The sequence below is a fragment of the Condylura cristata genome, unplaced genomic scaffold (genome assembly GCF_000260355.1).
Source record: "Condylura cristata isolate star-nosed mole 26May11 unplaced genomic scaffold, ConCri1.0 scaffold00021, whole genome shotgun sequence".
NCBI classification, from domain to species: Eukaryota; Metazoa; Chordata; class Mammalia; order Eulipotyphla; family Talpidae; genus Condylura; species Condylura cristata.
Window position 1 is genome coordinate 32,370,877 of NW_004567122.1, and position 14,458 is coordinate 32,385,334.

Sequence of the window (14,458 nt, forward strand, 5' to 3'; positions counted from 1 at the left end):
TGCCTAGTGCCCTTAGGACTACCCATCTTCCAGGGAAGTCAGCACTCCCACATCGCACTGCAGACCCTGAACTCTGGATTCAGGCCACAGAAGCACAGGTACAGGCTCGACCACTGACACCTGTGCAACCACAAGTAATGACTTAATTCTCTGTGCCTCACTTATTTCTCGTATGAAAGTAACAGAGTTGTTTAGAAAATTGATAGTGTACTTCACATGTTTCGACTACTACACAACACTAGGAAGCTTTCGTTGTGTTTTTGGTGTTATGATCATCTTTGTCATCATTACTTCCATCTTAGTGAAAGACTGACATTCCCATAGTTCACGGTGACAGTTTTTCTTTTTCAGATGATTTGGGTATGACTCTTGGCTGGTAGTAGTTGCTGCACCTTGACACCCTGGTTCCAAATTATCTGAAAGAGCCCCAAGTTCCAAACTAGAGCAGAGACAGGCCTCTGGCACCAGCCTTGACTACATGCATTTGCAACAGGGCTGCTCCCCTGCTCAAGCAGCATGGCAGACACATTAATTAGGCCTGGGTAGGCAAAATGGGGAAGAGGTTACAGACCACCTGGTCATGCTGGACCCTGAGCCTTCTGTGCCCACAGAGCTTGAGGTGAACCTGTAACTGCCCATGACCTGATAGCCTTAGTCCTCTTTTATGGATCTTAAAGCCCAAAGCAAAGTGCTTAAACTTTGACACTATGAACTTCCTTTGTTCTCTTTACAAATCAAAGCATACAACAGTCAGCTCAGACGCCTTGCCTTCTGTCAGCAGCTGGAGCTTTCAGGCCCCAGCCAGAATGCTAGAGAAGTGGGGCTTCTGGAGACAGTCCAAAGCACCCCCATATAGGCCAAAGTATGAGGGGTCACAGCCCAGCCATAACATACTGCTTTCACAACAGACACATCAGAATGAGCTGTACAGACTTCTGTTTTCTACTCTGGCAGAAGGGAGGGACATCTGTCTAGAGAGGAGAGAGATTTGAGAGAGCCCCATTTAAGACCTTTCCTCTCAATCCCAATTCACTGCTTACATGTGCAAGAGGCTGCCTTGTTTCTATTAGCTGTTAACTCTGATAATACAAAAGTCCCTTCCCCCTATCCCAGAGGCAGAATTGGTTTCTAAGTTCTCATGTCCTACTCCTCTTGAGTAAACCTTCTTTTAATTTTAAAAACATCTTTATTGAGATATCCACATACCACACAGTATATAACTAAATGCACAATTCAATGGTTTTTGCTATATTCCGTTATATAGTAACCACCACTGTCCAGTTCCAGAATCTTTATCTTCCCCCAAAGAAATCCATACCCTATAAAGTTCTGTCTTATTTGCCACAGCCTTGCTTCACCCAGCTTAGACAACCACTAATTGATTTCTATCCCTATAAATTTGTCTTCTCTGGGTATTTCCAATAAATGGAGTCATCTAGCATGTTATCCTTGTAAGTAGTTTATTTCACTTAGCAAAATATTTTTAGGGTTCATCCATATAATATCATGTATCAAAATTCCATTCCCTTTTATGGCTGTATACTATTCCTCTGTATGGACAGATCACATTTTGTTTTTTCATTCAGCAGTTGATGGGACATTTTGATTATTTCCGCTTTTTACCTTTGTGCATAAGTTCCTTGAGGATATATGTTTTCAGTTCTTTTGGCACTATATCTAGAAGCAGGATTTCTGGGTCATACAGTAACTCTGAATGACTATTAATGGAACTGCCAAACTGTTTTACAGAAAGGTCATACCATTTGACATTTCCCCAGTTAAGTCTATTTTGAAGTTGTTTTAGCAGCTAACCAACAAAAAAAAAGATAATCTAGCTGGCTTTTAACTGCCAAGTCCTTTCCTTCTTTTCAGGGTGCTGTGCTTGATAGATCAGGTTCTTTGACTGTTGCTACCCCACAACTTGGTTGTCATTGTAAATCCTAAAATGATAAATGGGGTTTGGGTTAACAAGTTAGAGGCCTTGGCAAAGTTCATTGACACTAGTTTGCTTTTAACCAACAATGTCCATGACCTTTTAGATTCCCTAAAGATCAAAAGGCCAAATTAAACCCCAAAGAAAACACCTCTCAGTGTTGACTGAACTGCAGTCAAAAAGAAATCGGACAAAACGTTACTTTATATTTTACATCAATTTGGATAATGCTATGTTCACTATTCAGAAAATGCTATATTTCCTATTTTCCTCTTCACTTTGCTTCCATAGGATAAAATCAGGCATTAAAAAGGGAGAAAAAATTATAATCACATTGGGCAGGGAGATCATTTTCCTTGTTCTATATCATGTGATGTTATTTGCTGAAGATATTAGGTGGGACTGATAATTGATTGGGATGCTCTGTAATTGTTGGATTAAATCAGCAGGCCAATCAGAAGAAAGTTTCCTAATGACAGTTTTGGAATGTGTGTATATTGTCTTTTTCAAGATCAAGAAGAATGAATAAGGGGAAAGGGAGGGTCAAGTTGAGGGGAAAGTCTGTTCTTTCACAATGCTTAGCCTGCAAGCCTCTGGATTCCACAGGCCTGTGCTGCAAATCTGGCATGGTTGCTCAGTTCTGGCTTTTGGACTTTGTGCAGTGGGGGATAGATGTGCAATACTTGGAAATAACTTCAGTATCAGTTCTTGCCAAACTACTAGGAAACTGTCCACTCCATCACAAGCACCTCAGACAGTAACTGGAAAGAGAAATAGCTAGTGTTCTCAGGAACATTAGTCATCTTAAGCAACATGATTAGTGATACCTGGAAAATTCACATGGCGTTCACTAAAATTGGGTTCTTGGGATACTTTCATAAAGATTTGAGGTGGACTGGATCCATTCATACTTAGGGTACAGGGTGTGGTGTGTGTGCAGAACAGGTAGCCCCAGGTTTCCTTTGCATATAGTAAAATCTTCACCAGGGACTCTCCACTCGATGGCCATTCAGGCCTTGGGGGTATGGAGAGTTCGTCAGTGGACTCTTCAGCCTCCCCAGCCATCTGTACTGCCAAATCCAAGCCCACGCCACCTCCAGTTCTCACTCAGGTATTCCCGCCAGCTGCCTCACTGGTCTGGCTGCTTGCACTCTTGCTTCCATAACCCATTCTCTGCCAGTAGCTCAAGTGAACTTTGAAAAATGAAAATCATAGCTATTTGCCCATCTCCTTGCCTATTCTCACCCCCACTCAATACACTGCAGCTTTCTTCACTTTCTCACAGAAGACTGGCAAACTGTGACCTGCTGGGCAAATCCAACTAGTGCCTATTTTTAAGTAAATCATAAAGTAATTTTTGTAAGTAAATTAGGACACAACCACCAATGCCTTTTTATTTACATAGATCTGTGGCACAATAATGGCAGAGTTGAGCGAGAGACACATTTGTCACCTGGTTCTTTTTTTTTTTTTTTTTTTTTTAAAGATTTTATTTATTTATTTGTGCATACAGAACTGGGGTACAGGCCAGAGGCTCAGGGGCCTCACCAGAGACAGAATGGGGAACAGAATAGGAAGATTGACGAAGTACACTGCTGAGGGGAGCAAGCGGGCGGGTCAGGAGAGGTCTGCCACACCATGTGGTCACCTCCGGGGCAGGCGGGAATCGAACTCATGCAGAGCAGCTTTAGATTCTCAGTGCTGGTGCTTTAACCCGCTGCGCCACCAGGGAGGGCCATGTCACCTGGTTCTTTAAGAAAAATTTGCAGACACTATTTTAAAACCAGCAAAGCTTTCCCCTACCTTAGGACCTTTTCACTTGCACTAGCTACTGCCTCAGGTGGCTCCTTTGGATCATTTATACACATCCTTACCCCAGTCTCTTTCTCTCCTCTCATCACTACCTAAAATTGTGTGCATATTTGATAGGTTGCTCCTCCCTAAGAGCAGAATCATATCTGTTTCCTTCGTGCTGTGTGCAAGAACACAGCAGTGTCTGGAAAGTGGAACTATTTAGTATATGTTTGTTAAGTGAGTAATTGCATTTAGCTTCTCAAGGGTCAGCATCTCGTCCAGCTAGTGCTTCTACCCCTTGGGACCAGCAGCCATTGCAGACCTCAGTCACACACTTGCTCCTTGTCCACAGTGAGTAAGAGAGCTTGAGTTGTATGTGCAGAGGTGGTTGATGTAGATATGCATAAAGCTGAGAAAAAGTGGTTGGCAGGAAGCACACCCACGTCAGCAGCAGCTTATATTTATTATATGCTCGCTGGACTGGAGAGATGCCCAGGCAGCTCGCTGCAACACCTCGTGTATTTATATAGCACAGTGGACACTGGTCCAATTCACAAGGTTGGACATTGGTGTAATTCAGTCCAGCAAGCACTTTCTGAGCATCTTCAATGTCTAGAGCTCCGGGATAGGTAAGAGCTAGTAGTATTAAGGCCACAGGCCCTGAAGTCAGATGTCCTGAGTTCAGACAATCTACCAACTGTGTAATTTGGTGTAAGATACTTAACCTGTCTGAGCCTCGAGTTCTCATTGGTAAAATGAACATAGTATAGAACCAAGAAGTCATGTTGATGATTAAAGGAGGTTTTGCAGGTGAAGCACTTAGCAAAGTGCGGGCTGCTTAGTATGTGCTCAGCGTGTAAGTCATCATTCTTACCATCAAAGATCACGTTCTCTGGTTGAGTAGAAGTACAATATAGAGGAAAAGGGCTTTGTTGTGTTAAACAGACTGGGTTCAAATTTACCTCTCTGAGCCATCATTGTTTCTTCTGTAAAATAGGGATAAGTGCACCACAGGCTGAGATACTCAGGATCAAATGTGTCAGTTTAGACTTAAAGCTCTAAGCCATGACTTTCCCAGGCACCATTCCCAGGTGTTTGCTTCTGCCATAATTCACCAGGCAGAGGAAGTCATTGCAGAGTGTTGAGTGATACAAACTAAAACGGACTGAAAAAACTACCTGGGAACCAAAGCTCACCATGTTTGCACAGTGTGAAGACCCTTGAATAATATGTGAAATGTACTGTGAACATTCCAGGAATGGGAGAGGGGAGGGAGTAGGAGGTTGGGATTCCATGATGATATTTATGGAGCTGGGCTTCAGCTAATCTTTGAAGTGTGAGGAAAGGAAACAGAAGATAACAGAAAGCAGGAGGCATGTGGTGCTGCCTCTTTTCCTCCATCAGTTAAGGAGAATTTGCATTTTCATTCGTATTACCACGTCATTACAGAAGCACAGAAAAGTTATAACTCTTAAGGTTTTTGATAAAATACAGGCCCCTGGGCCTCTCTCCTAGAGATTCTAGGTTGATTGATGTACTCTGGGCACTGGCATCTTAACACCCGGGTGGCTCCACTGTCATGGTCAGGGTCCATATTCTGGAAGGCCACAGTGAGTCAGCAGCCAGACCCAGAGGCTGTCTGGAGCATTGCTCTTTGCCCCTTCTGTCACATTTATCTCTTGTTCTTCAGTTTGGGGGGACCTCCCTTCACCCCTCTGATTCTTCTCTTAGTCTGCAAATTCCATTTCTAATCTTTGCAAGTGTCACCACCTCAGCACCTGAGCTGTGTTTGAACATCTGGCCAGGAAGGTAGAATGTCTGAAAGAGGTGGGCTCACAGCATCCAGTGGACTAACAGCTCTTAGTTTTCCTGTACAGTGTGAGGGGTATTTTGTTGTTGTTCATTCTTTCTAGGTCTTTTTGGAAAGTGATTTTGACTTGTTTGTTTTAGTTTTGAACATGTGAGGTTTCCTGAAGTATAAGGGGTGCTGCTGAGACACTTAACCAGGTTTTCCCAAGAGAGTCTTGCTGACCAGTCCAAGCGGTTGGCCAGAGGGCGTTGTGTTTACTACTGAGCAGTTACTGTGTCCTGACTGCTGGGTGCTTTCTCCTTGTCACCAGAATCCACAGATGTAAGAGAGTTTTACTATCCCTATAGAAAAATAAGTGATCTTGAGAACACCCAAGGGATGCATGGGGAATGTATGGGCATTTGGGTGTTAGTATTTTAGAGGCAGGTTGGGAAAGCTTTGGCCATTGGAAAGACCAGGTTGCTTTTAGGTGTGTTGGCTCTTCCGTGACACATCTCTCTCAGGTTCCTTGCATGGGTGTCATGAATCCGAAGCACCTTTTCTACATTTATTTATTCTTAAGGCCTAGTGATGGCAAATTGTGTCTTGGAGGCCAGTCACATGATGTTTAATGTCTTTTCCTAAAGAAGTATAGAAGATCTCGACATGGTTGACATTGATCTTCTATACACCTCAGTGTGTGTCCTTTTGCTGCTTCCCTGTTTGCTTCCTCTAGTTTCTATTCTTGCTTTTTTCCTACAAACTGAAAGTGGAGCTACATAGTAGTGTTAGAGGCGGAAATGCTTTTCTAAAATAAGCTCAGGAAGTCACTTAATTAGCCTAGGAAAGGAATAGGAGAAAATTCATTCTCTACAAACAAGCTTGGAAATTTTGAGTTTTTATATTATATTGAGAGCAAATGCCCTGCCTCACACAAAAGCAATTTGTATGTTCCTAGTTCACAAGCGTGAACACCCACCCCCACCTACAAGTCCCAAGATTTCTTCTGTCTTCCTTCCTCCTATTGATTACTTTGCAAATTCAGCTGGATTTTATATCACAGAATTTTCCATGGTGATAAATTGGGATGTCACAGAAGTGGGAATGTTCTTTGGCTAACAGTTAACAAACTGTTATTCTTTGGCTAAAAATCAAAGGGCAGCAATTTTGAAATTTGCAAAAGAGATGAGAGAATAGCTCTCAGATATGTATGCAAGTATACAATTTAGGAAGGAAAATCTAGTGAACAGGAAAGGAAATTAAGGAAGAATATGGATGAAACAAAAGAGGGCTGTAAAATGGGACAAAAAAAGCACAGAAGGAATTTGTAAGGAAAGAAATAAGAAGCAGAGGTTAACTTTTTAAAGGAAAGTAAAATGCAGATTCGGAGCTAGGTATCTTTAAAGACGGGTTTGTACAGTTCTCTGGACATGCCACTTGGTCCTTGGTTAGCACTTTGTAGATAGGGCCTGTGGGTGGGGCAACTTCACTGTAACCTCTAAGCTAAAAAAGTGGAAGTTTGACACTTAACATTTTAAACCACGATCTTCTGAAAGTTGATAACCCCCTAAAATTGCATCAAATATTTGAATGTCTGTGATTGTTTCCCTTTTTGTTGTGAAGAGAGTCGGTATAGACCTTCATCAGAAGGCTTATGTCCTACAAAAGGTTGAGAACCTCTGGTTTAAACAAGTTCTGGAATTATGCAATTTAAGGAGCAGTTGCACTCATTCTCTCTAAACTTCCTTCTCTCTCTCTTTCACTCACTCACACACACACGCACACATGCACACACGCTGCTGCAAACACACACAGAGCATCCACTCTGTCACCCTGTAGTGCTATCAGTAACCTCATCTCTTCTCTCTTGTTCCCCTTCCTGTGCAGTTCATCCATCTCAAGAACCTGGCTGGTTGGAGGGGACTCTGAACGGAAAGACTGGCCTCATCCCTGAGAACTACGTGGAGTTCTTCTAACCATGGGCCCCGGCTGAACTGCTGAGCTTTCCATGGTATCCATGACAACTGCTGATTCCAATGTTGGAGGCCACTTCTCTTTGCCACTGAGAAATGGAGGGTGACTGACTCTGCTGCTCCCTGTCAATACCAATGTTTCTGTGAACATTGGTGTCACCCAGCCTCATAATCATCTCAGCTGACATGTGGTGACACTGCCAGAATCAGAAGTAAATCAGCAGACGGCCGTTTGATGTTGATAACAGAGAGAAAGGTTTGCAAAACCATTTCTCTTACTTAGCATCTGAACTGGGAGAGTTCATTCTGTCTCAGTAGTCATCCAAATCCCCATCCTCCTGAAAAAGGAAGTAAGTGAGATGTAAGTTGTCCCCCAAGAGCTTGCAGTATAGCTGAATCTGACAGGGCTGGGCAGTTGCTCTCAGACCTAAGCTGGGCCTACTGCTCTTGTTTACAGTGGACACTCTTTCTACCCCACCTCTAAATACTTGAGACCCACAGCACTACAGAGGATGGGCCTACTTGTTTGCATGCAGGATGGAGAGGGGTTATAGCACTGTTTACATAAGATCCAATCTCTCACCATCTCTGAAGCAGCCGTTGGCCCAGCATCAGCAGAATTCAGTCCAGTCCTCTCATGCAAGGGAATGCACACACCCCACATAACGCCCCCCCCCCCCAAGCTAGGAACTTCTCTGCCACTGAGGGCTGCTGTCACCCAGTAACCATGGAAACTCAACCTACTCTAAAACCAAACCAAAAAATGATACACTCTTTGCATGACATATTTTTTTCTTATCCACCCCTCCCCACACTTCTTTGTGGTAGTTTTTTGAATGGGTTTCTAACAACCTAAACTAGAAGATTAAGGAATTGGAATGGTCTACTTGGGGCAAACAGAAGAACTACTATTCTCTTCTGAGGAATTTCAGCAGCACCAGGATATATTTGGAGCAAACTCTAGTAACCTCAAAGGTAAATTATGTACAGGCTTAATATTTCTATCATTTCATGCCATCAGTATTTGCTTTCTAGAAGGCAGTCTCCTGCCTTCCATGGGTGACACCGTCCCTTTGACTCATTCCCTCATCACCTCTCATTCACCTGCCCTGTTCCCTGCCATTGCCTGCCTCTAGCTCAACACTGACCAATCTCTTGGCTGTGATCAGGGCTGCTGAGCACAGCTGCCCTGGAGTTTTCAGAGAGGATTCCTGGGTTAATCTATGGCCTGTTGTTTGAAAGGATATGTATATGTTCCACCGCTGCAGTTCAGAAAAAGGAAGTTGTTTGTTAGGCTCTGAGAAAACAAGACTGATAGTATCAGCCATTGCGATTCAGGAAGGCACCAGAAGATGGGGGCATGAGAGGGAGAATAGATAGCTTCTGAGAAAGCAAATTTCCTGGTCCAAAAGGGGCTTGGTTTTACAGGAGACACCACACTGGGTAATTTTGGCCTGGACATTTCAAATTCACTTGACCAACTAAGAATGGAGTCCTCAGTATCTTCTGCAATCTAATGCCCTTTCAAGAGAGACTCTGAGTCCACAATACACCACAAACAGATGGATTGTCAAGCTCCCCAGGAACTCCTGGGGATGGCAACACCACTCCAGAGAGTGTTTCCTGTTTCTGGCATTCCTCCTTAGGGAACTTTAAAGAGGAAAAGAAAAACTTGAATTGTGTTGAATTACTGTACTTTTACATTTTTTTGAAAAGATAAATTTGTAAATAGAGTGATTTGAAATACTATATGGCAAAGTTCTATATTTGATATTCTTTCAGCTAGTTGCTCCACACATTTAAACTTTGATTGCTAAACGGTAATAAGAATGAGAGCAGAAGCAAGGTTGAAGAGGGTCAGGATCATCCCCTCTGGCCTTGAGGAAGGAGAAGATATTTCTACAAACTGGTTCTTGTTGGTGGACACGGCACATGGATGGTCTTCAGTCTTCTTTATCCAGATGCATTTTAGAGCATTTTTTGGGCTTTGGATTTGAAGATGGAAAGAACACGTAAGTTCAAGCAGTGAGTTTTTCAAAGAATTCCTACTTATTAGCAAGATGAAGCTCAGGATTTAAAATAGGTGGGGCAAGGGTTAGATTTTTTTTTTCATTTTTTTCTTCTCAGGTGTATTTCTTGGTACCCTAAGATATCAAGACAGAAGGAGATGGGATAATTGTGTGCTCCTTACAGCTAACTCTTTGCGTATCTTCAAAGACTTTATAATTGAGGCCAGGCCAGTTTGCAAGTTGTGTATATGTCTAACTTCTAAGAAAAACTGGCTTCTTAGGATCTCTAGTTCTTGATCTGCTGCTGTTTCCCTTTCCCCTAAACATGCTTATGCCCTTTATGTTCATCTCAGATTTACTATAACCCCCAATTAAGAGGGAAAGCCCCCAAAAGAGGGATGGAGATTGTACTTTATAGCTGTATAGGTGGTTTTAAATTTATAGGAGTCTATCATTGTGATTCAGATCCTGAGCTCAGGATAATACACCTCTTATCAAGGGATTCAAGGAGCAAGGGAGACATTACCACTGGATCAGGAAACAAGAATTCAAAATGTACAAGACCAAGGTAGTACTCAGGAAAGCCATCAAGGAAAATGCAAAGTGAAAGGTGCCATATGAACAGGCTTCACCTACTTCCTGTGGACTTCAAATAGCTTGGGGACCTGTTCCGTGGTCATGGAGAGAAGCACACTCACTTGTCATTGTGCTTTCCAGAAGAAATAATGAAACATAATTCTTTTACACTTTTGACTTTGTGAATAGTCACCTGCCCCCTGAGAACCTTCACTGGGCATACATAGAAGACTCCTCACTGAAGCATACCTGTGGACACTTGGCTACAGCTTGACCACTTGGAAGCAAGTTGCGCTCTCCACAGTTGGCCCTGATTTGAAGCCAATGGGAAATAGAGTTGCTGCCAATGGGAATATTTAGGCCGACCCCTTCCCAGCCAGGCTGAGCGAGTGACAGATGGCTCTGCTTCCCTTTCCCCAGCCAGCTCACCTCCTCCCTGTTAGCTACAGAACTGGAGCAACTGTTCAGAACATGAGCCAACAAATAGGAAGGAACTTGAAGACTAAAATTAGATTTTGCCCTCTCCACTCTCTGTGCCCCAATCTTCAACTCCCTGGGTTTGAATAGGGAACTTTGGGGCAGATTAGGGGAATGGCCTGGGTATCAGAGTGGAAGGCTATTTCCAGGAACCCTGAGCTTTCCAGGAACATTGTGTTTCCTTTGTAAGGTCCTGGGATCGGTTAGATATATATAGCCTAAATCTTTGGGGAGTATTAAGATCTATCTCTCAATACTCCACATAGTCACAGAATTCTATAGCTAAACAATGCCATGCTATGAGAGAATAATTAGTATGGAATCCAACCCGACTAGTAAATTCCTGACTTGCCCAAGAATAATGAAGTCTTTTCCAAATTTACATGTAAACAAATAGGGATGGCCTTTTATAGCACAGCTTCCCTAGTACCCAAGAATTGGCATCAGTTTTTAACTTAATGTTTTAGTATTTCTATAGCCAACATGTGTTTTCTTCCATTAGAACAAACTGTCTTTTTCAACATAATTTCAGCTCATCCCCTTTTGGTGAGTACTTTTGGGTTAGAGGGGCAAAGAGAAAGTGAAAATGAGCAGGCAGGTATTAGCAAACTGACATTTGACAGCCATAAGCCCTGCTAATGACAGGCTTCACCAGGACTCTGGCTGTGCGATATCTGCGGCTAAAAGGGAAGTTCTATAAGTTGAGTTTTCTGAGAAGATCTAGGAAACAACAACCCCCATGACATCAAAATATCTGTCCTGAGAAGAGAGGCTTGAAAAGCACACCTGATTGATGAGTTGGATGCTGAAATAATTAGCTACATTTGACTACATACTCATGACTGTCTGTAGGTGCCTTTCATCCTCTGGCTTCTGTTTTCAAAATCAAGTCTGGCACACCCAGTTTTATAGCCATAGCACTCCCAGGTACCCCCAAAGGCCACTGCAGCATGGAGAGTTTGCTCTGCTATCAAGTGTTCTATGAGCAATCATCTGCTCAAGTAGACATTGAAGAACCAGACAGCATGTGAAGAACCAGACAGCATGTTTGTTACTTTGCCTTGGAATGTCCTAGGTTTTCTATCTGGGGAGCTGTTATCTCTGGCAAACTTGACAGTAATCAATTACCTAGACAGCCCTACTTTACATCTTTTTTAAGTCAACTGGGTGTCCCCTCACACACCCTGTGCTGGTGTTTGAAAAATTTATCTTGTTTTTCTCAAATGTGTTTGACAGCCATGCTGATGTGCTGGGTGCCGAACCACTTCTCTGTAATTGTAGCATCAAAATGACAACAGCAGCAGAGCAGTGAACCTTGCACAATCCTCTAGCATGCCTGAGACAAGACTCCAACAAGTAATAATTAGCTTTTTTCCTACTTTACCGCCTACAGTACTTGTCTTAAGAGCTTCCCAAAGCAGAGCAAGCGGCCATAATAGAGAATCTAGACATCCCTCAGAACCAACCCTTGCTGAATATGCTCTCTTCGTGCAAGTACCTATATTCTGGAGAGGAAAAATGTTGGTTGTAAAGTAATACTGGAACAAAGAGAACGATACTAAGTAACTTTGGAATTTTTTTTTTAAGAGAGATAAATGTAGCTCATAGTTTGGGGGTAAAGTCTGTCAGAAAAAAATGCACAACTGTTATTTTTATTAAAGTTTTACAGAACACTACTGTGGAAAGTGGAAAGACTTGACATAGTCAGAGACCATGTAAGGGTAGCATTTAGAATGATGTCAAAATTCCCTTCAGTGTAGTTAGTGATAACTAGATTATTTATCATCAAGATGTCAGAATTACCTGGAGCAGTTCTGAACAGACTGAGACATTCGACAGCATTCAATAGTGGTCATTTCTACAAAGTCATCCAGAAAGACACCTGCAAGCAGCTTCCTTGGGTATCCAGGTGCCAGGGTCAATCGTGTACCTTTTCGAAGAAGTTCGTCTAATGATCCTGAAGTATATATGTATGATTATGTGTTTGTGTATGTGTATGTACAGTGTGCATTGATATATGTACAGATGTAGACTGTAGAGACCCACATAAGCCAGCAGCTGGTGAATCCTTATAGCCTTTAAGATTCAGAGGCTGAGAATTAGAAAAACAAGACAGGCTGTTGATTAACTATCAAAATAAAGATATAAATTAAGTGCCACTTTACAACTTTGTTCATATTTATCAGAGTTACTATCTACATCTGTATTCCTTATTAACTTATTAAAATTCATGTTGAAAAAGATCAAGTTCATATACCTTTAGTAGCTAATATTAGGCTAGTGTTCACAAGCACTCTAAAGACATTTTATCTGTATTTTGGAGAAAAAAATTTGCATGTTTAATTCATAGTTTAGGCTACCTTTGAGTATACTGTAAAGTGCTGTGTGATATCTTATCAATAAAGTACTTATAAAATGGCACTTTGATGTTTTTCTCAAAACCATAAATAATGCAGTTATTAAACTTCAGTTCAGTATTGAATATTGACTGGTGTGTAGAATCCAATTTCGTAATTACAAATCTGCGCTTAGAATAGAACTTTTTTCCTGTTATTAGTACAACAGTTTTGCCATGTTCAGGCTTTAAAAAAAATAATTGTGCTTTTGGGTCACTAAGCATATCTGTAATGAGAATACAAATTCTGTTGAATGGCCTCTGAAACTTAGGTTGGTTTATGTGACAATCCCTTGAAATGAATGGAAGTATGATTTTTGAATTAAATGACTTTTCCATGTGATGGTTTGTTTGTTTCTTGAGTTTCTGATAAAGTTTTGACATGATGCATTTTTAATATTTCTTCAAAGAAACATGTAAAGGCCATGTTCAAAGATCACAAGTCTGAACTCCAACAGTTACTGGTGACAACTGCAGTGTTGCTTTCTGATGTGCTCTGAGGAGCTATGACTTCCTTCAGGAAAAGATCAAATGCTATGAAGTTGAGGAAGAACTATCAGGCATGTCACATAATTAAACACCAAAGAGTCATACTCCAATTAGCATTTCTGACTTTCTCTTGTAGACTATGCTGTGTTGGTTTATTCTTCCTAACTTCAATTTTCAAATCAATTACAATGAGCCTTCACTTAACATCATCAATAGGTTCTTGGAAATCTCAGCTTTGAAAGAAATGATATATGAGGAAAGCAGTTCCTCAAATAACATTGCTCAGTTTCAGCTAGGATTTTTTTTTTTTTTTTACCTTGATGTTAGACCAAACAGGGTTGTCAGAGGAACTGCAGTGCTCACTACTGGAACTTCATTCACACAGTGTGGGATCATAACCACACAGATGGGTGTGGTCCCAGGTTTGTAAACCAGTTATTTAGAATGTGTAACCTGTTTCCCCTGGATCTGATATCATTGAGTCTGATTCTTTCTATACTTTTCAGGTATATTCTGAGTCGCAGCCTGGAACCCAAGTTTACAATTAGCTGCACGGAGGACCAGAGGTAGAGGGCAAGAGAGCAGGTTCACTGAGGATAGAGGGGGAGGCTTGTGACCCCAGAAGCTTGCCCTAGAGGAGGCGGAGAGTGAGGCACCCATGCCTAGTTTTGAGGGGGTGGCTATTTTAATGTGTGAGTCACACATGAACTGCTTATACTGTCCTCTTTTGTCACTTAATAAGGTATTGGTTTACCCTTCTAACAGCAGGGACTCATCGGTCTGGTGCTCTGACCGAGCTTACAATCTTCTCTGGAAAATCCTCCCAGCCTCTGAAGCTTTCTACATGTGTGAGGTCATACCATACTTAGGTGAGACCTTCTGACTGTTCCTGATGCCTGTCAACGGAGAGTGAGATATGTGGTATGTATCTGCATCTTCTCAGTGTCCTGGACCTTTCTGACAAATTTTCCACCCATGTTAGCTTGTATTTTTTTCCTAGAAAACATTCAGATTTTCATTTTG

General features: G+C 41.9%; 1 protein-coding gene across 2 annotated transcripts in view; it reads left to right on the forward strand.

Moving 5' to 3' along the window:
- The window catches only part of ARHGAP26 (Rho GTPase activating protein 26), a 415,883-nt gene extending 402,594 nt beyond the window's left edge, over positions 1-13,289 (forward strand). For both annotated transcript variants that reach the window (XM_004686837.2, XM_012727989.1), the window contains exon 23: positions 7,404-13,289. In XM_004686837.2, the coding sequence (XP_004686894.1) occupies positions 7,404-7,492 (89 nt within the window). In that variant the 3' untranslated portion in view covers positions 7,493-13,289. The remainder of the gene's footprint in view (positions 1-7,403) is intronic.
- Positions 13,290-14,458: the final 1,169 nt, after the last annotated feature.